The sequence below is a fragment of the Chiloscyllium plagiosum genome, unplaced genomic scaffold, assembly GCF_037043375.1.
Source record: "Chiloscyllium plagiosum isolate Xiang-an unplaced genomic scaffold, Cpla_swu_hap1 HiC_scaffold_2, whole genome shotgun sequence".
Classification (NCBI taxonomy): domain Eukaryota; kingdom Metazoa; phylum Chordata; class Chondrichthyes; order Orectolobiformes; family Hemiscylliidae; genus Chiloscyllium; species Chiloscyllium plagiosum.
Window position 1 is genome coordinate 151,546,211 of NW_028270140.1, and position 22,751 is coordinate 151,568,961.

Genomic DNA, 22,751 nt, shown 5'->3' on the forward strand with positions numbered 1-22,751 from the left:
CTATCCTGTTACTGCTATCCAGATGTGTCGTAATTTTATCCTTTATAATTGACTCCAGCATCTTTCCCACCACTGAGGTCAGACTAACTGGTCTATAATTGCCTGCTTTCTCTCTCCCACCTTTCTTAAAAAGTGGTGCAACATTAACCATCCTTCAATCCGTAGGAACTGATCCTGAATCTATCGAACTCTGGAAAATAATCACCAATGCATCCACGATTTCTCGAGCCACCTCCTTCAGTACCCTGGGATGTAGACTGTCAGGCCCCGGGGACTTATCAACCTTCAGACCTAACAGTCTCTCCAACACCAATTCCTGGCAAATATAAATTCCCTTCAGTTCAGGTCCTTCAGCCCCTGTTACCTCTAGGAGATTGCTTGTGTCTTCCCCAGTGAACACAGATCTGAAGTACCAATTCAATTCTTCTGCCATTTCTTTGTTCCCCGTAATATATTCCCGTTTCTGTCTTCAAGGACCCAATTTTAGTCTTAACCATTTTTTTGCCTTTCACATACCTAAAAAAGCTTTTACTATCCTCCTTTATATTTTTGGTCATTTTTTCTCTGCGTATTTCCTTCTTTGTAATCCTCTGTTGTTCTTTAAAAGCTTCCCAGTCCTCCATTTTCCCACTCATCTTTGCTATGTTATACTTTTTCTCTTTTGACTTTATATGTTTCTTAACTTCCCTCGTCAGCCACGGCCACCCCTGCCTCCTCCTAGGATCTTTCTTCCTTTTTGGAATGAACTGATCCTGCATCTTCTGCATTATACCCAGAAATATCCGCCATTGTTCCTCCACTGTCATCCCTGCTAAGGTATTGCACCATTGAACTTTGGGCAGCTCCTCCCTCATAGCTCCATATTTCCCTTTATTCAACTGAAATATTGTCACTACCGATTGTACCCTCTCCCTTTCAAATTGCAGATTGAAGCTTATTGTATTATGGTCACTACCTCCTAATGGCTCCTTCACTTCGAGGTCCCTGATCAACTCTGGTGATAAGCCAAACTTTGATTATAAACCAACTCCTAATCAGTTGCCAATTCTACTGCTAACCTTGCAGTTTTAATTCTCTACTCTTCAACATGAGTTATCTCTACTTCAGGCAGTGAATTTTTGAACCACTCCAAGATAACAGGCCCTCTAAGACCATCATAGGACTATTTTCAATGTACATATTCACCTATCAAAATTACTCTGTTTTGATCTTTTCACATATCATGTACATTTAACCAAGTTCTCTCCTTTGCTTCCTAAAATGTTGTCTGTAGGCTTCTGGCACTAATTCGTATGGACTTTTTTTTTCATTTCATGATACTTCCCAGGGACCCCGTCTGATAGTGATGTAAACACCTGACCAGCTCTACCTACCAAATTTGTTTGGATCAACAATTACCACATAGTCACTGGCTGTTTCATTGCCACAGAAGGCTGTGGAGGCCAGGTCATTGAGTCTATTTAAAACAGAAATAGATTCTTGAGTATCAAGGGGATCAAGGGTTATGGGGAGAAAGCAGGAGAACGGGGTTGAGAAACTTATCAGTCATGATCAAATGGCGGAGCAGGCTTGATGGGCTGAATGGCCTAATTTCTGCTGCTATGTCTTATGGAAATGGAAAAGATTTCTATATCCTTCCCGTTGAACCTTAACAATGTTTGAACATATTTAAACAGATACCCACCAGGCCTTTGGCTACAATGGGTTCACTGTTCATCACTGTCCTCATCACTGCTCCCACCGTTTAACTTTACCTCTGCCATTGTAAGTCGACTTTTTTGGTAAGTATATGGATAGGAAAGCTTTGGAGGGATGTGGCCAGGAGCAGGTAGGTGGGATTAGTTTAGTTTGGGATTATTTTCGGCATGAACTGGTTAGACTGAAGGGTCGCCTCCAGTCTGTTTCCGTGCTGTATGACTCTGTGACTCTATGGCTTTCACTTTTCAATGCCAACTTCTGAAATCAAAATTTCTCTCTTTATCCCTTTCTTCTGATCGGGCTATTCTTTCCTTTTCTTTTCCTTCCGCTTTCAATCAGAACTCAAATTGTTTCATTTTGTTTTCATAGTAATTCTTTTGTTCTTTGTTCTGCTGCAATTTGCCTTCTCTTTTATCCATTGCCATTGCCTCTGATTCAATCTGCTCCATTTGCAATTGAATGTTAGTCATTACCAATAATCCTGATTGCATTCGAGGCAATTGTAAATGCTGAAATGTTGCTACAATGATCTCCCCTTTCTGCACAGACACAGGCAGTTCCAACTTTAGTTTGCCTGTCTCTTCAGAAAGCTTTGCCTCACCCAAGTGACTTTTTGCAGCCACAGGAAACTCTTAATGATTGATAGAACCTTTATTACACAAACCACACTCTATTTAAACCAATCAGATGCAACACCCAAAGTCCAATAATCCTAAACCCAACATAGAATCAGAGATTTTGATTGCACACAAACCCCCAATTTTGTTATGGACCAGACCAGATCACCCCACCACCCCACCAAAATGTAGTAAAGAGAAAGCCTCGGCACTAACTTTCATATTATTTAAAGGCACGGATAAGGCACTGTGTTCCAGATGTAATTTGATTGGTTCACCGCTAGGCTTGAAGCACACACACTTTATTCCGACAACACAGTTAAATACAAAAAAAACCTGACATAACTTTAACTTTATTTAAATACTTAACAAGATAATATATCATTAACTGTTCCAATGTTGGTACATCCCATAAACGCACCCTTGCCAAGGCAATTTAACAAAACAGTTTTATTCTCAGGCATTATCTTTCTCTAGTCCAGCAGACTGAAATCCTGAAAGAAACCATCTGCCCCTTTTGATTTTTAAGATGAAGTCTCACTGTCTAAGACTCTCACAGCAGAAAACTCAAGCTTTTGGTTTCAGCAGCCAGCGAAAACCTTTAAGTAACTAAAAGTAAAACTAAAAACCTTCTTGGGCTTGTGTGAACCCTGGCCCTGCGCACTCATGATTCTTTTGTCTCATTTTTTTTTAAAAAAAGCAAAACAATTTATTCTGCTTGCCTGGAGAAGGCATCTTGGTATCAGGGTGACTACAACACTCTGCAAGAGGAACAGAACAGAGCACATCTCTTTTAAAGGCAAAGTGTCACCCCATTATGCTGTGCCCCACTGTGTGACTAGTGTTTGAGGACTCCCACCAGGGACTTCTTTCCCTTGCTATTTCTTACAGACAGATTCTTCAGTGCTTGATCTCCAGTGCTGATTTCTCACTACATTTCTCATAATTTCTTACTGTAGTACTGATCTTTTCCTTTATTAAAAAGGCTACACCACCTCTTTTTTTTTTTGGAAACATCTCTCTGAAGCACTGAGTACTCTTAGACCTTCAATTCCCAAACCTATCTCCCTGCAACCACGTCTTAGTAATTGCCACCAAACCATAACCATTTGCCTGTATTTGTGCTGTTAACTCATTAATATAATCTGGACAAATGTGAGGTGATACATTTTAGAAGGTCTATTGCAGGAGAGACGTATACAGTAAATGGAAGAACTCTTTGAAGCATTAACACACAGAGGGATTTAGGCATATAGGTCCACAGTTCTCTGAAAATAGCAACCCAATTGAATAAGGATGGTCAAGAAAGTGTGTGGCACGTTTGTCTTCATCGGTCAGAACTCAAGAATATAAAAATTGGCAAGTCATTTTGCAGTTTACAGAGAGTTAGTTGGGCTGCATTTGGAATATTGTGTCCAGTCCTGGTTAGCAGACTGCCAGAAGAATGTGGAAACATCAGAAAGGGTATAGAGAATGTTTTCCAGAGTGTTGCCTGGTTTGGAGGGTTTTAGCTATCAGGAGAGATTGGACAAACCTTCAGGGGTGACCTGAAAGAAGTTCACAAAATTATGAGAGGCGCAGAGTCTTCTTCCCAGGGTAGAAATATCAGTTACTAGGGGGACATAGGTTTAAGGGTTTAAGAGGAGAGTTGAAAGGAGGTGTGAGAGGTAGATGTTTTGCACAGAAGGCAGTAAATGCCTGGAATGTGCAGCCAGAGGAGGTGATAAGGGCTATAATAGCAATGTTGAAGAGACATCTAGATGGATGAATAGGGGATATGTGTTGCTTAGGGGCAAAAAAGTTTTTAGTTTCTGTATAGTGCTGCTTTTTGTCTTTGTCTTTATAATTTAATGCTTTGTCTTCCTCTATTCTTGAAAGGGGTCTGGGTGGGGGGGTCACATTCACAGTTTTCCAATCTGCTGGAACTCCCCTGGAATGCAGTGTACTCTGGAATGCTTTGACCAAAGACTCTACTGTCCCTGCAGCCACTTCTTTTAATACCCTTGGATGTGGGCCATTGGGTCCTGGTGATCTGTCTGCCTCAGGTCCCATCTGTTTGTCAAATACTGTACTTCGGCCCTCGTGGTAAAGACGGTTAGAACACATTTTCTCCGATTGGCATCTTTTTCATCTGATATCTTTGGGATATTTAAAGTGTTCTCCAATGTGAAGACCAATGTGAAATATTGTTTTATCTGAGGTTTCCCTGTTCCATGTTAATAATTATCCAAAGGCATCCTCCAAGAATCCCACACTCACTTTTGCTACTCTCTTCCTTTCTGTAGGTCAGTAGAAAGTCTTGCTGTTTGTTTTATCATTCTTGAAAATTTACTTTCGTAATCAATTTTCTGCACCTTTCTTCCTTTAACTCTTTTTACTGTTGGTTTTCTATCTCTGTCCCATCCTGTCCCATTCTGGATATCATTATCCAATGCAACATTGCAGTCCACAATGTTGAAGAAGCAAAGATAAGAAGGCACAGTCCTTACACCTAATAGCTACCCTATAACGCTCCCATATCTTATTGCTTTTCAAGTTCTCCCTGTCTCTAATTAGCTCAAAGCTCCCTTTATGGCCCAGGAGTAATAGGACATTGTTCCAACACCATCATCCACCTCCACCACCCCCCAACCTATACTACAGCTCTCTGCTACTCCAGTACTGGTGTCAGTAACCCTGGAACTAAATCCCATTCCACCCACACCAATCTTTGGGTCATGCAGGTAACGTCTTGACACTATTTACCCTATGCCAGTTTGTCCATGGCTCAGATAGTAATCTAGATATTATCACTTTAGAAGTTCTGCCTTTTAATTTAACTCCTAACTGATAACATCCTTTCTAGTCTGATTAATGTTGCTAGTGCCAATGCGGATGATGACAGCTTGATCCCTCCTCATGTTCTTCTCCACCCCTAAACAGCATAGCTTTTTGGACTCACACCAATGGCTCTAGAGAACAGCATCTATCCCTCTAATTATACAGTTCTCTACCATTACTATATTTCTGTTTCCTCCTAGTGCTTGAATGGCTCACTGCACCAAGCACTATGGTCAATTCACCCAGTTTGCTAGAACCTCATTATTGTTGGATAATTGCAGGGGATGAGGCTTCTCAATTGCACCTCACTGGATCCTCATACCTGCCTTATCTGCTCTTACCTAACTGTCCCTGATCACAGATCGGATTTGAATTACCTTGTCTGAGGGATATGAACTCTCTCTGGACCAAAGTATCCAGGTAACCTTTCCCTACCCTGATGTGGTGCATTGTCTGCAGCCCAGACTCCAGTTCCTCAACTTGAGCTGCAAACACTTACCACAGATGTGTTCCCCTTGGATCACATTGGTGTTCAGCAATTTCCACATGCTGCAGCAGCAACATATCTTCTGTCCTGCCAACAATATCTTATTTGATTTCATTCAGAAATTAAAAGCTTTCAATTTTCTGCTCTTTACATTTTATTGGAATCACAGCATCAATGTCATAATTAACCAGATTTGTTTTTAAGGAAAACTAAAAATAACAATGAAGATCTTACTTTTATTTTAAGACCAGATATGTTCATGACTCCAGGGCGAAAGTGAGAACTTCAGATGCTGGAGATCAGAGTCAAGATTAGAGTGATGCTGGAAAAGTACTGGAACATCCGAGGATCGGGAAAATCGACATTTCAGGCACCATTCTTGATGAAGGGCGTATGCCTGAAATGTTGATTTTCCTGCTCCTTGGATGCTGCCTGACCTGCTGTGCTTTTCCAGCACCACTCTAATCTTGACCATGTTCATGAGTCTAGGTCACCATTGCTTCTTACCTGGAATTGCACATGCTGTGGTTTGTGACTGGTTTATTAAAGGTTGGCCTCTCGATCCACACTTTGTATCCACTCCCACTTATCTCTTACTCTGGAAAGTTTACTTCTTGCAATAAACCTTAGTGAAATTGCCTCTGGCTCCCTTTGCACCTAATTTCTACCTGAACTAAATTTCCATACTTCATTCACTTGTCCTTTCTCTCGCTGTGCTGAAGTCTCATTCACACTGAATGTGCTCCTTACCTCTTCCTTCAGTGCTGGGTATTCCTTTATGTGGCTGTGACTGCACTGACTGGGGTCAAGTTCTGGTGTGGTGACATCCTCTACTTGTCATGGGTGAAAAAGACATTTTGCCTCTGCACTACCCTGTCTACCAGGACGTCCATGTTCCTGTCCACAGGGAATGGGTCAGTAATTTTTCCTTGTCTGCCATATCTGGGCAAATATTAGGTACAGTGCAGGGCATTGACAGTATTTGCTATGTGTCTGACAGCATTTTAACAATTCCAGAGATGTAGAGGAAAGGATAGCAAAGATGATTCTGGCAAGGAGCGAGAGGAACATGGTAGTTGTTATAGGGAACCTTAACTTTCTAAATATTGACTGGAAATATACTGTAAAAGTACTTTAGATGGTTCAGCATTTGTGCAGGAGGATTTCCTGACACAGTATGTAGACAAGCCAACAAGGAGTGAGGCCACATTGGATTTGGTACTGGGTAATAAACCTGGCCAGGTGTTAGATTTGGAGGTAGGTGAGCACTTTGGTGATAGTGACCACATTAGGTTATGTTTACTTTGGCGATGGGTAGGGATAGGTATGTACCACAGGGCAAGAGTTACAGCTGGGGGGAAAGGCAATTATGATGCGATTAGGCAAGATTTAGGATGCACAGGATGGGTAAGGAAACTGCTAGGGGTGGGCACAATTGAAATATGGATCCTTGATAAATATGTACCTGTCAGGCAGGGAGGAAGTGGTTGAGCAAGAGAGCCATGGTTTACTAAGGAAGTTGAATCTCTTGTCAAGAAGAAGAAGAAGGCTTATGTTAGGATGAGACATGAAGGCTCAGTTAGAGTGTTCGAGAATTACAAGTTTGGCACGTAGGATCAAGGAAAACCCTGAAGCTTTCTATACGTTTACCAGGAATAAAAGATTGACTAGAGAAAGATTAGGGGCAATCAAGGACAGTAGTGGGAAGTTATGCATGGAGTCCGAGGAGATAGGAGAAGCACTAGATGAATATTTTTTGTCAGTATTCACACTGGAAAAAGGCAATGTTGTTGAGGAGATTACTGAGACACAGGCTACTAGACTAGATGGGATTGAGGTTCACAAGGAGGAGGTGTTAGCAAATCTGAAAAGTGTGAAAATAGATAAGTCCCCAGGGCTGGATGGGATTTATCCTAGAATTCTCTGGGATGCCAGGAATGAGATTGCAGAGCCTTTTGGCTTTGAACTTTATGTCATCATTGTCTACAGGAATTGTGCCAAAAGACTGGAGATAGCAAATGCTAATCCCTTGTCTAAGAAGGTGAGTACAGACAACCCTGATAATTATAGACCAGTGAACCTTACTTTGGTTGTAGGTAAAGTGTTGGAAAAGATTATAAGGGATAGGATTTATAATCATCTGGAAAGGAACAAGTTGATTAGGGATAATCAACATGGTCTTGTGAAGGGTAGGTCGTGCCTTACAAAACTTAATGAGTTCCTAGAGAAGGTGACCAAACAGGTGGATGAGGTAAAGTGGTTGATGTGGTGTATATGCATTTCAGTCAGGCATTTGATAAGGTTTTCCATGGTAGACTATTGCACATAATACAGATTGAGGGTGATTTAGCGGTTTGGATCAGAAATTGGCGAGCTGAAAGAAGACAGAGGGTGATGGTTGATGGGAAATATTCATGCTAGTGTTCAGTTAATAGTGGTGTACCGCAAGGATCTGTTTTGGGGCCACTGCTATTTGTCATTTTTATAAACGACCTGGGTGAGGGTGTAGAAGAATGGGTTCATAAATTTGCAGACGCTAGTGAGTTTGGTGAAGTTCTGGATAGTGCTGAAGGATGTTGCAGGTTACAGAGGGACATAGATAAGCTGCAGAGCTGGGCTGAGAAGTGGCAAATGGAGTTTAATGCGGAAAAGTGTGAGGTGATTCACTTTGGAAGGAGCAACAGGAGTACAGAGTTCTGGGCTAATGGTAAGATTCTTGGTAGTGTAGTCGAGCAGAGAGGTCTCAGTGTCTATGTAATAGATCCCTGATCCCTGAAAGTTGCTACCCAGATTGTTAGGGTTGTTAAGAAGGCATATGGTATGTTAGCTTTTATTGGTAGAGGAATTGAGTTTTGGGGCCATGAGGTCATGCTGCAGCTGTACAAAGCTCTGGTGCGGCCACATTTAGAGTATTGTGTACAGTTCGGGTCACCACATTATAGGAAGGATGTGAACACTTTGGAATGGTTTCAGAGGAGATTTACTAGGATGTTGCCTGGTATGGGGGGAACATCTTATGAGGAAAGGCTGAGGGATTTGAAGCTGTTTTTGTTAGAGAAAAGTAGATTGAGAGGTGACTTAATTGAGACATATAAGATAATCAAAGGATTAGATAGGGTAGACAGTGAGATCCTTTTTCCTTGGATGGTGATGGCTAGCATGAGGGGACATAGCTTTAAATTGAGGGATGATAGATAAAGGGCAGATGTCAGAGGTAGTTTCTTTACTCAGAGAGTAGTAGGGGTGTGGAATGCTCTGCCTGTAACAATAGCAGACTAGCCAACTTGAAGGGCTTTTAAATGGTCATTGGATAAACATATGGATGAAAATGGAATAGTGTAGGTTAGAGGGGCTTCAGATTGGTTTCACAGGTCGGTGCAACATCAAAGGCCGAAGGATCTGTACTGCGCTGTAACGTTCTATGGTCTGTGTTCTATGTCACCAGTGCCTGGGATGCTGGTGAGTTGTATTGGGAACAGTCATGGTAGACAGGGTTAGAATTGAGTGAGAAGGGAGTCTTGGGGGAGAGGTAGGTAGTTAATTGGACAGGTTTCATCAGAGACTTTTAGATAAGCACATGAGTATGCAAGGAATGGACGGATATGGACCAAAGGGAGGCAGAAGGGATTAGTTTAATTTGATATCACATTTGGCACAACATCATGGACCGAAGGGCCATTGCGGGGCTCTACAATTCTATGTTCTATATGGAGAGAGATCTCACTGGTCTTCATGTTGAGAATCCTTCCATGAAACTCAAATAAACTATCACTTAGCTCAAAAGAAGCACAAGATACAGCCCTTGAACTCACTGCTTGTAAATACACCGGACAGTTTCCAGCAGATTAATGCTGTTTCGAATAATATATAGATGTAAGTATATAATCTACTCTGTAAGTAATCTATTACCCCAACTGTACATATTCCTGGCATGTTTGATGGGAGCATGAAGGTGATATTTTATTACATATCTTACCCATTCTTTTTACATGCCCCAGGAGTGACTGATATTTACAGTGAAAGAGAAACTGTTGCCTCAAGAGTTACAGTCTGATGAAAATTACAGTGAAAGCAAAACTTGATGCAGCATCCAAGGAGCCCTAGAGAAAAAAAAGAGTTGATGGGAATCAAGGAAAATTCTCCACTGATTTGACTGAGACCCAGCACAAAGGAAGATGGCTGTGATTGTTGGAGGTCAGTAACTTAAGTCCATAGCAGTTCCTCAGGGTAGTGACCTTGGCCCAATCATCTTCAGTTACTTCACCATAAGGTCAAAAGTGCTAATGTTAGCTGATGATTGCACAATGTTCAGTGCTGTTTCTGAATCCTCAGATACTGAAGGGGTTTTTGCACATATACAGTATGACCTGGACAACATTCACTATCAGTCAATAACCACCTCCAACAAAGGAGAATCTAGCCATCTCCCTTGATGTTAAATGGCATTACCATCACTGAATTTAGCAGTAGCCAGAAACAGACCAGTCAGCATGAAAGCTATGAGTACAAATGCAGCCCAGAGGCTGGGGAATCTATGTCCAGCAACTCACCTGACTCAAAGACTGTCCACCATTTACAAGGAACAAGTCACAAGTGTAAAGGTACATTCAATGATGCTCAAGATGTTCAGGAATGGCAAAAATCCCACTTGATTGGCACCTAAACAGGAGGTGATGGCCTGGTAGTTTTAATGCTAGGCTATTAATCCAGAAACTCAGCTGGAGACTTGGGTTCGAATATGGCAGATGGTGGAATTTAAATTCAATAAAAAATGTCTGGAATTAAGATTCTACTGATAACTGTGAAACCATTGTTAATTGTCAGGAAAACTCATCTGGCTTACTCATGTCTTTCAGGGAAGGCAATCTGCTAGAGTTCTTTGATGAGTAGGTTAGACCAAGGACAGCTAATGGATGTTATTGACCTGGACTTCAAGAAGGGCTTTGACAAGGTGCCACACAGGAGGCTGATGAGTAAGATAAGGGCCCATGGGTGTTAGAGGCAAAGTGTTAGCACGGATAGAAGCTTGGCTGTTTGGCAGAAAGCAGAGAGGAGATAATAGGGTCCTTCTCAGGACAGCAACACAAGTGTGTTCAGTGTTGGGACCACAACTTTTCAGTTTATACATTAATGATGCAGATGAAGGAACTGAGGGCATTCTGGTTAGGTTTGCAGATGATACAAAGATAGGTAGAGGTAGAGGAATTGCGGAGGTGGGGAGGCTGCAGAAGGATTTGGACAGATTAGGAGAGTGGGCAAAGAAGTGGCAGATGAACCACGTGGGAAATTATGAGGTGATGCACTTTAGTACGAATAATAGAGAAATGGACAATTTTCTAAATGGGGAGAAATTTAAGAAGTCTGAAGTGCAAAGAAACAAGAGAGTTCTAGTCCCAGATTCTTTCAAGGAAAACTTGCACATTGAATCATTAGTTAGGAGAAATTGAGGACTGCAGATGCTGGAGATTGGAGTCAAAAAGTGTGGTGCTGGAAAAGCACAGCTGGTCAGCCGGCACCCGAGGAGCAGGAGAGTCAACGCTTTGAGTATTCCTGGTGAAGAGCTTATGTTCGAAATGCCGATTCTCCCGCTCCTCGGATTCTACCTGACTGACTGTGCATTTCCAGCACCACAATCTTTGACTCTGAGTCAGTAGTTAGGAAGGCAAATGCAATGTTGGCATTTATTTTGAGAGGACTTGTTTATAAAAGCAGGGATGTACTTCTGAGGCTCTAGGGCTCTGGTCAGACCACATTTAGAGTATTGTGCGCAGTTTTGGGCCCCATATATCAGGAAGGATGTACTGACCCTGGAGCATGTTCAGAGGAGGGTCATGAGAATGGTCCCACGAATGAAAAGCTTAACACATTGAGGAAAGTTTGAGGACTCTGGGATTATACTCGATGGAGTTCAGAAGGATGAGGGGGGACCTGATTGAAACTTACAGAATACTAAATAACACGAACAGAGTGGATGTTGGGAAGATGTTTCCATTGATAGGAAAGACTAGGACCTGAGGGCACAAACTTAGAAAAAAGGGAACACCTTTTAGAATGGAGATAAGGAGAAACTTCTTCAGCCAAACGTGGTGAATCTATGGAATTCATTACCATGGAAGGCTTTGGAGACCAGGTCATTGAATATATTTAAAACAGAGCTAGATAGGTTCTTGATTGTCAAGGGGATCAAGGGTTACGAGAAGAAAGTGGAAGAATAGGGTTGAGAAACATATTAGCCATGATTGAATGACAGAGCAGACTCGTTGGGCTAAATGGCTTAATTTTTGCTCCTTTGTTTTATGGTTTTATGAAATCTGCCATCTTCACCTAGTTTGGTCTACTTGTGACTCACTACTTATGGTTGACTCTCATCTGCCATCTGAAATAGACTAGCAAGCCACTTCGTTGTAACAATCGCTACAAAGTCTCCTCCCTAAAAGCATTGTGGGTCAACCCATAAGAAGTAGATTGCAGCAGTTCAAGAAGGCAGTTCAGCACCAGCTTCTCAAGGACATCTGGGGATGGGCTGCTGGCCCAGCCAGCAATGCCCACATTCCCCAAATTAATAAACAAAATCCATCACTTTTAACATAAGGTTCCTTCACCATTGAGCACAGTAGCAAGACTGTTTCCCATCTACAAGATGCACTGCAGGATTCACCAAGGTTATTCCAAACCCATTACCACTGCCATCTAGGAGGACCACCACCTGTTGATTCCTCTTCAAACCACTCACCATCCTGACTATGTATGTACATAAAGACAGTTTTATGAATAAAGGATATTTTTGAAATAGCAAAAGTCACTGGGTCAAAATCCTGGAGCTCCTTCATCGCGATGTCTAAGCGCCCTATGATCTGTATGTCCTTGTTTGCTGTGATCTGCCCGTACTGTTCGCAAAACAAAGATTTTCACTGTGTATTAGGTACATATAACCACAATAAATCAAATCAAATCATGATGTCTGTGCACCACAGAGACTACAGCAGTTTAGGAAGGCTATTTACCTAGCCCTCCATTACAAGGACAATTGGGGAAGAGGAATAAATGCTGGCCAGGCCAGAAATACTGATAGCCTGAGTATTTCACAATGTACAATGGTTTTTACGTTAGTTCCAGCAGTTAAATCACTGATACTTCCCAATTATCGTTCATATTGTGTATGAATCATTAAAATACATGACAGCTGCATAGGAAGTGAAGTAACTTCTCTTTTCTGAGTTACAAAGACAAGAAGCAGTGGGCAAGAAGGACTACAGTCTGAAGACTTAACAATGAATTCTCTCTATTTTTGGCTCTCTGCATTCATGTCAGTTTCAGTTCGGGGTCATAGTAAGTATTTGTAATATTTACTGTTCAAATTTATTCTTATTAATCTTGCAATTCCCTCCTTCTTGATGACCACATCTGCTGACAGTTCAAGTTTCCATAACCTGGGACTGTTTAGCACTATATTTGCTCTTTTTCGTTGCTGTTCCTCAACTGAGCAGCAACAGTTTGCTTGTGAAACAAATACAACTGACTGATGGGTAAAATGCAGGTGCAGAAAACAATAAGAAAGGTTGATGGAATGTCAGCTGTTGTCCCAAAAGGATTTAAGCACAGGAGTAGTGATGCGTTGCTTCAATAATATAGAAACCTGATAAGGCTATTCTTGGAATGCTGTGTACAGTGTATAAATTTGTTATCTCAGGAAGGATATTATTTCTAAAGAGGGAATGCAACAAAGGTTTAGCAGACTTGTTCACAGGATGGTGGGACTGTACCATGAAGATTGAATTGGGCAAACTGGGTCTGTACTCTCAAGAGTTTCAAAGAATGAGAGGTGATCTCAAAGGACCACAGAACTATACAGTACAGAAGAGGCCCTTTGGCCCATCAAGTCTCCAACAACAGAAACTACTCCAAATCTACACCAGTGCCACTTCCCTGCACTTGGCCCAGCGCTTTGAATGTTATGACATTTCAAATGATTATGCATGTATTTTTTAAAGGCTGTGAGGTTTCCTGCCTCAACAACAGGGCGACATGGTGGCTCAGCGGTTAGCAGTGCTGCTTCACAGCACCAGGGTCCTGCGTTTGATTTCACCCTTTGGCAGCGTTTGTGCGGAGTTTGCACATTCTTCATTGGTTTTGTCCGGTTGCCCCAGTTTTCTTTCAGAGTCCAAAGATGTGTACAAAGTTAAAAACCACACGACACCAGGTTATAGTCCAACAGGTTTAATTGGAAGCATACTAGCTTTCGGAGCGACGCTCCTTCATCAGGTGATTGTGGAGGGCTCGATCATAACACAGAATTTATAGCAAAAATTTGCAGTGTGATGTAACTGAAATTATACATTGAAGAATTGATTGTCTGTTAAGCCTTTCATCTGTTAGAATACAGTGATAGTTTCACTTCTTTCATGTGTAAATCACAAAACCCTTTTTTTTAAAGTTGCATTCTCGGGTTAGCTGTTAACAATGGTGATAGCTAGACAATATGTTGAAGGTGTTGGCCCCCTGTGTTCTCTGTCTATGACCTGATGTTTAGATTGATTCTAATCTAAAAAGTGAGATAACAGAGTTTTACATAAATTCATGCAGTTTTTGAGCTCAGAGTTCTACATGAATGTATGCAGTATCGACACAAAGATGTGTAGGTTACGTGGATTAGCCATAGGAAATGCAGGGATAGGGTAGGTAGGTGAGTGAGTTGATGTTTGGATGGGATGATCTTTGAAGGATTGGTGTGGATTTGAGGGGCTGAATGACCTGTTCTGCACTGTTGGGATACCTTCCTGGACAATGCATTCCAGATTATCACCACCCTCTGGGTGAAAATTGTTTCTTTAAACACCCCTCTGAATCTGCTGCCTTTCACCTTGAAATTATGCTCCTTTTTTACTGACCCTTCAACTAAGGGGAACAGTTACGTTCTATCCACATTGTCCATGCCCCTCATAATCTATCAGGTAACCCCTCCTCAGCCTACTCTGCTCTATAAACCAACCCGAGTTTGTCCAGTCTGTCTTCAGAGCTAAACTGCTCCATCCCAGGCAACATTCTGGTGAATCCCCTCAGCACCCTCTCCAATGCAATCACATCCTTCCTCCAGTGTAGTGAGAGTAATTGCACATGGTGCTCTCATTGAAACTTGCAAAATACTTACCAAAATACATGTAGGTGAGGTGTTTCTTTGGTTATGAATCTCTAGAAAATAGGAGCAGGAGTAGGCTATTTGGCCTTCTCCGCCATTCAATATGATCTTGGTTGGTCTTCTATCTCAATGCCATATTCTCACTTTCTCTCCAAACCCCTTGATAGCATTAATATCCAAAACTGTATCAATTTCTTTCATTGAACATTCTCAGCCTCCTCAACCTGCTGTGGTAGTGAATCTCACACGTTGGCCACTCTTTGAATGAAAAAATGTTTCCCCATTTCAATCCAAAATGGTTAACCCCATGTCCTGAGACAGTGACTCCCCAACCAGGGGAAACATCTTCCCTGTATCTCATATGTCCAACTCTTTGACATTTCAATCAGATCCCCTCTCTTTCTTATAAACTCTAATGAATACAGGCCCAGCTGAATCAACCTCTCCTCATAGAAAATCCCACCATCTTTGGGGAATCTTTAAACTGGTGACACAATTTATAAAGAAGGGGATGCCAGTTAGGGCTGAGATGAGGAGAAATCTCTTTCCTCAGAGAGTGGTGAATGTTTTGAATTTTAAGATCGTAAGACATAGGAGCAGAAATTAAGCCATTCAGCCCATCAAGTCTGCTCCACCATTCAATCAGGGCTGATAGGTTTTTCAAACCTATTTTCCAGCCTTCTCCCCATAACCTTTAGTCCCCATGGCAATCAAGAACGTCTCGACCTCTGTTTTAAATATACTCAATGACTTGGCCTCCACAGCCTTCTGTGGCAATGAACTCCAGAGATTCACCACTCTCTGGCCAAAGATATTTCTCCTTATCTCCATTTTAAAAGGTCTTCCCTTAGAGTAAAGACTGGGACATCAGCTCCTAGTCTCTCCTATAAATGGAAACACCTTCCCAACATCTGCTCTGTCCAGGCCATTCAGTATTCTGAAAGTTTCAATCAGATCCCCCCTCATCAAGTATGGTCCCAGAGTCCTCAAGGATTCATCATATGTTAAGCCTTTCATTCTTGGGCTCATTCTAGTGAACTTTCCCTGGACCTGCTCCAGAACCAATACATCTTTGCTGAGGTATGGGGCCTAAAATTGCTCACAATATTTTAAATGTGGTCTGACCAGAGCCTTATAGAGCCTCAGAAGTACATCGCTGCTTTTATATTCTAGTCCCCTCAAGATGAATGACAACATTTGCCTTCCTAACTACTGACTCAACCTGCAAGTTTACCTGAAGAGAAACCTGAATTAGAACTCCCAAATCCCTTTACACTTCAGCTTTCTGAACTTTCTCCACATTTTGAAAAAAGTCTATGCCTCTATTCTTCCTTCCACACTGCTTTATCTCACACTTTCCCGTGTTGTATTTCATCTGCCACTTCTTTACCGACTCTCCTAAGCTGTCTAAATTCGACCACTCCCCACCTCTTCCTCCGCTACATTGATAACTGCATTGGTGCCACCTCGTGCTCTCGCGAGGAGGTTGAGCAATTCATCAACTTCACCAACACATTCCACCCTGACCTTAAATTTACCTGGATCATCTCTGACACCTCCCTCCCCTTCCTAGACCTCTCCATCTCCATTAATGACGATCGATTTGATACCGACATTTTTTACAAACCCACCGACTCCCACAGCTACCTGGATTACACCTCTTCCCACCCCACCTCCTGCAAAAATGCCATCCCGTATTCCCAATTCCTCCGCCTCTGCCGTATCTGCTCCCAGGAGTACCAGTTCCACCACAGAACACACCAGATGGTCTCCTTCTTTAGAGACTACAATTTCCTTTCCCACGTGGTGAAAGATACCCTCCAACGCATCTCGTCCACATCCCGCACCTCCGCTCTCAGACCCCACCCCTTCAACCGTAACAAGGACAGAATGCCCCTGGTGCTCACCTTCCACCCTACCAACCTTCGCATAAACCAAATCATCCGCCGACATTTCCGCCACCTCCAAACAGGCCCCCTCACCAGGGATATATTTCCCTCCCCACCCCTTTCCGCCTTCCGCAAAGACCGTTCCCTCCGTGACTACCTGGTCAGGCCCATGCACCCCCTTCAACCCACCCTCCTATCCTGGCACCTTCCCCTGCCACCGCAGGAATTGCAAAACCTGCGCCCACACCTCCTCCCTCACCTCTATCCAAGGCTCTAAAGGAGCCTTTCACATCCATCAAAGTTTCACCTGCACATCCACTAATATCATTTATTGTATCTGTTGCTCCCGATGCAATCTCCTCTACATTGGGGAGACTGGACGCCTCCTAGCAGAGCGCTTTAGGGAACATCTCTGGGACACCCGCACCAATCAACCACACCGCCCCGTGGCCCAACATTTCAACTCCCCCTCCCACTCTGCCGAGGACATGGAAGTCCTGGGCCTCCTTCACCGCCGCTCCCTCACTACCAGACACCTGGAGGAAGAACGCCTCATCTTCCGCCTCGGAACACTTCAACCCCAGGGCATTAGTGTGGACTTCATCAGTGTCCTCATTTCCCCTTCTCCCACCTCACCCCAGTTCCAAACTTCCAGCTCAGCACTGTCCCCATGACCTGTCCTACCTGCCTATCTTTTCCACCTATCCACTCCATCCTCCCCCCCCACATATCACCTTCATCCCCTCCCCCACTCACCTATTGTACTCTATGCTACTTTCTCCCCACCCCTACCTTCTTCTCACTTATCTCTCCACGCTTCAGGCTCTCTGCCTGTATTCCTGATGAAGGGCTTTTGCCAGTAACGTCGATTTTACTGCTCCTCGGATGCTGCCTGAACTGCTGTGCTCTTCCAGCACCACTAATCCAGAATCTGGTTTCCAGCATCTGCAGTCATTGTTTTTACCTAGTTGATTTTAACCCTACTGCGAATTCTCTTGCAAGGATGCCTGCCTTGAATAAGTTTTCATCCTCTCTCGACAAGAATCTCAGGGAGTCCCTCTCCCACTGCAACCCCAAGGTCATTCCCTCTGCCCTCATGCTCTTCAACTATGTCCTGAAACAAACTCGCTATCACAGCCACATTTGCTTTCTCAGTGCCTGCCTCCATAACCAACTCATCCCACACGGAGTCCAGACCACCTTTAAACCAGCAGAGTTCGGACCTGAACAGGACAAACAGCACAGACGACAGATTCAAAAACACCAGCAACAGTTGTCCTTCAAGATCCTCCGCACCACGCTTGCAGCAATGCGCCAGCACCTAACCTCTCTACAGTCTGCCCTGCCTCAGGTAAGGGCCACACTCTCTCAGAATTAGATTAGATTACTTACACTGTGGAAACAGGCCCTTCGGCCCAACAAGTACACACCGCCCCGCCGAAGCCCAACCCACCCATACCCCCACATTTACCCCTTACCTAACACTACGGGCAATTTAGCATGGCCAATTCACCTGAACTGCACATCTTTGGACTGTGGGAGGAAACCAGAGCACCCAAAGGAAATCCACACAGACAAGGGGAGAATGTGCAAACTCCACATAGTCAGTCGCCTGAGGCGGGAATTGAACCCGGGTCTCTGGGGCTGTGAGGCAGCAGTGCTAACCACTGTGCCACCGTGCCGCCCATTGCAAAGGACCCACTCTGTATTACATCCTCAGGAGAATTCATACTCTCAACAAACAGTATTTCAACTCCATCTCAAACATCAAAAACTGTAAGTACAACAACCTTTTGTCTATACACTTCCATAACCAGCGCTCCTCAAATATTCTAGTAGATTCCCCTGGCCTCTGGAACTGCTCGGACGCCATTTTCCATGTGGCTGGTGCAGCTGCCACCCCGACGCTGATTGATGATGTCACTTCTGCCCCCATCATGGCCGCTCCCACAGCCACTTCCACCCCTCACAATTTCTCATGCACCACACGTGACATCACTTCCACCCCTCAACCCCTCACATCATCGTTGATGTCACACGCTCAGTGACTTCTAACCCCCCACTGCCATGTTTGCCACCACTTCTGCCCCCACCAACGCCACTCACCTGTATTCTGCTGACACGCCCCCCATAGATCCCACTGTCACATCCCCGCCCCCCTAGAACCCTGAGGGGAACACCACCCCTGCTCATGACTCCAGCTGCATTCCCCCCACCACCACACCCACTCCAGATTCCGGCTCCACACCCACACCAGATCCCAGCTCCCAGCCCTGCCGAGTTTTCACCATCCCTCCAGACCTCCCACTCACCGAGGACGAACGATCAGTCCTCAGCAAAGGACTCACATTCATCCCCCTCCGTCCACGCATCAATGAATTTAATACACACCGTGACGTCGAACACTTCTTCCGCCGCCTCCCCCTCCGAGCTTACTTTCACAATCAGGACTCCCGCTCACCTTCCGAGGACCCCTTCGCCCACCTCCAACACACTGCATCCACCTGGACACCCCGTGCTGGCCTATTACCCGCCCTTGACCTCTTCATTTCCAACTGCCGCTGGGACATTAACTGCCCCAACCTGTCTAACCCCCTCCCCCAATCCAACCTCTCACCCTCACAACGCACAGCCCTCCAATCCCTCTGCTCCAATCCTGACCTCACCATCAAGCCAGCAGATAAAGGGGGCGCAGTGGTAGTCTGGCGCACTGACCTCTACACCGCTGAAACCAAGCGCCAACTTGAGGACATCTCTTTCTACTGCCCCCTCGACCATGACCCCACCCCCCCATCACCAAACCATCATCTCCCGGACCGTACAGAACCTCATCACCTCAGGGGATCTCCCACCCACAGCTTCCAACCTCATAGTCCGGGAACCCCGCACTGCCCGGTTCTACCTCCTTCCCAAGATCCACAAGCCTGACCACCCTGGCCGACCCATTGTCTCAGCATTCTCCTGCCCCACTGAACTCATTTCTACCGACCTCGACACTGTCCTATCCCCTCTAGTCCAGGAACTCCTCACACCACCCACACCCTCCACCTCCTCCAAGACTTCCGTTTCCCCGGCCCCCAATGTCCCATCTTCACCATGGATATCCAATCCCTCCATCCGCCATGACCAGGGCCTCCAAGCCCTCCGTTTCTTCCTCTCCCGACGTCCCCAACAGTACCCCTCCACCGACACTCTCATTCGTTTGGCCGAACTGGTCCTCACCCTTAACAATTTCTCCTTCGAATCCTCCCACTCTCTCCAGACCAAAGGGATAGCCATGGGCACCCATGTGGGCCCCAGCTATGCCTGTCTCTTTATTGGCTACGTAGAACAGTCGATCTTCCCTAATTACATTGGCACCACTCCCCACCTCTTCCTCCGCTGCATTGGCGCCATCTTGTACTCTCGCGAGGAGGTTGAGCAATTCATCAACATTCCACCCTGACCTTAAATTTACCTAGACCATCTCTGACACCTCCCTCCCACAGAACATAGAGAACATAGAACATAGAACAATACAGCACAGAACAGGCCCTTTGGCCCACGATGTTGTGCCGAACATTTGTCCTAGCTTAAGCACCCATCCATGTACCTATCCAATTGCCGCTTAAAGGTCACCAATGATTCTGACTCTGCCACTCCCACAGGCAGCGAATTCCATGCCCCCACCACTCTCTGGGTAAAGAACCTACCCCTGACAACCCCCCTATACCTTCCACTCTTCACCTTAAATTTATGTCCCCTTGTAACACTCTGTCGTACCCAGGGAAAAAATCTCTGACTGTCTCCTCTATCTATTCCCCTGATCATCTTATAAACCTCTATTAAATCACCCCTCATCCTTCGCCGTTCCAATGAGAAAAGGCCTAGCACTCTCAACCTATCCTCGTACGACCTATTCTCCATTCCAGGCAACATCCTGGTAAATCTCCTCTGCACCCTCTCCAAAGCTTCCACATCTTTCTTAAAATGAGGCGACCAGAACTGCACACAGTACTCCAAATGTGGCCTAACCAAGGTCCTGTACAGCTGCAACATCACCTCATGACTCTTGAATACAATCCCTCTGCTAATGAACGCTAATATCCCATAGGCCTTCTTACAAGCTCTATCCACCTGAGTGGCAACTTTCAAAGAGCTATGAACATAGACCCCAAGATCCCTCTGCTCCTCCACCTTACTAAGAACCCTACCGTTAACACTGTATTCCGCATTCTTATTTGTCCTTCCAAAATGGACAACCTCACACTTGACAGGGTTGAACTCCATCTGCCACTCCTCAGCCCAGCTCTGCATCATATCTAAGTCACTTTGCAGACGACAACAGCCCTCCTCACTATCCACAACTCCACCAATCTTCGTATTGTCTGCAAATTTACTGACCCACCCTTCGACTCCCTCTTCCAAGTCATTAATAAACATTACAAACAGCAGAGGACCCAGAACTGATCCCTGCGGAACTCCACTTGTAACTGGGCCACAGGCTGAATATTTACCATCTACCACCACTCTCTGACTTCGACCGGTTAGCCAGTTCTCTATCCAACTGCCCAAATTTTCCACTATTCCATGCCTCTTGACTACCATAAGCCTACCATGGGGAACCTTATCAAATGCCTTACTAAAATCCATGTACACTACATCCACTGCTCTACCGTCATCCACATGCTTGGTCACCTCCTCAAAGAATTGACTCAGACTTGTACCCCTCACAAATCCGTGCTGGCTGTCCCTAATCAAGCAGTGTCTTTCCAGATACTCATAAATTCTATCCCTCAGTACCCTCTCCATTACTTTGCCTACCACCGAAGTAAGACTAACTGGCCTGTAATTCCCGGGGTTATCCCTATTCCCTTTTTTGAACAGGGGCACAACATTCGCCACTCTCCAGTCCCCTGGTACCACCCCCGTTGACAGTGAAGACGAAAACATCATTGCCAATGGCTCTGCAATTTCCTCTCCTGCTTGCCACATAATCCTAGGATATATCCCGTCAGGCCCTGGGGACTTGTCTATCCTCAAGTTTTACAAAATGCCCAACACATCTTCCTTCCTAACAAGTATCTCTCCTCTAGCTTACCAGTCTGTCACATATCCTCCTCTTCAACAACACGGTCCCTCTCATTTGTAAATACTGAAGAAAAGTACTCATTCAAGACGTCTCCTATCTCTTCTGACTCAATACAGGTATTTGGACAATTGGACTGCATTGTGGGGAAGGTGGGACCTGTACAAGCAGGACGGGTTGCACCTGAACCAGAAGGGCACCAATATCCTGGGGGGTAGTTTTGCTAGCACTCTTCGGGGGGGTTTAAACTAGTTTGGCAGGGGGATGGGATCCGGACTTGTAGTCCAGCAAGTAGGCTAGCTGTTTGTCAGGATGTGTAAGAATGTAGGGAGGCTGTGGAGAAGGTAGCACTGACAGGGAATACTTGCGTACACAGAGATGGGTTCAAATGTGTATACTTCAACGCAAGGAGTATCAGAAATAAGTTGGGTGAACTTAAGGTGTGGATCGGTACTTGGGACTATGATGTTGTGGCCATCACGGAAATGTGGATAGAAGAGGGACAGGAATGGTTGTTGGAGGTTCCTGGTTACAGATGTTTCAGTAAGATTAGGGAGGGTGGTAAAAAAGGAGAGGGGGTGGCGTTGCTAATGAGAAATGGTATAACGGCTGCAGAAAGGTAGTTCGAGGGGGATCTGCCTTTAGAGGTAGTATGGGCTGAAGTCAGAAATAGGAAAGGAGCAGTCACCTTGTTGGGTGTTTACTATAGGCCCCTCAATAGCAGCAGAGATGTGGAGAAACAGATTGGGAAAAAGATTTTGGAAAGGTGCAGAAGCCACAGGGTCGTAGTCATGGGTGATCTCAACTTCCCAAATATTGATTGGAAGCTCTTTAGATCAAGTAGATTGGATGGGGCAGTGTTTGTGCAGTGTGTCCAGGAAGCTTTTCTAACTCAGTATGTAGATTGTCCGACCAGAGGGGAGGCCACATTGGATTTGGTACTTGGTAACGAACCGGGTCAAGTGATGGGCTTGTTAGTGGGTGAGCATTTTGGTGATGGTGACCACAATTCTGTGACTTTCACCTTGGTTATGGA

General features: G+C 44.6%; 1 protein-coding gene across 1 annotated transcript in view; it reads left to right on the plus strand.

The window, feature by feature from the left end:
• The first annotated feature begins 9,797 nt into the window (after window positions 1–9,797).
• LOC122557088 (uncharacterized) overlaps window positions 9,798–22,751 on the plus strand; it is a 75,396-nt gene continuing 62,442 nt past the window's right edge. Inside the window, exons 1-2 of the mRNA XM_087994094.1 lie at window positions 9,798–9,816; window positions 17,879–17,998. Coding sequence (XP_087850220.1) covers window positions 9,798–9,816; window positions 17,879–17,998 — 139 coding nt within the window. The remainder of the gene's footprint in view (window positions 9,817–17,878; window positions 17,999–22,751) is intronic.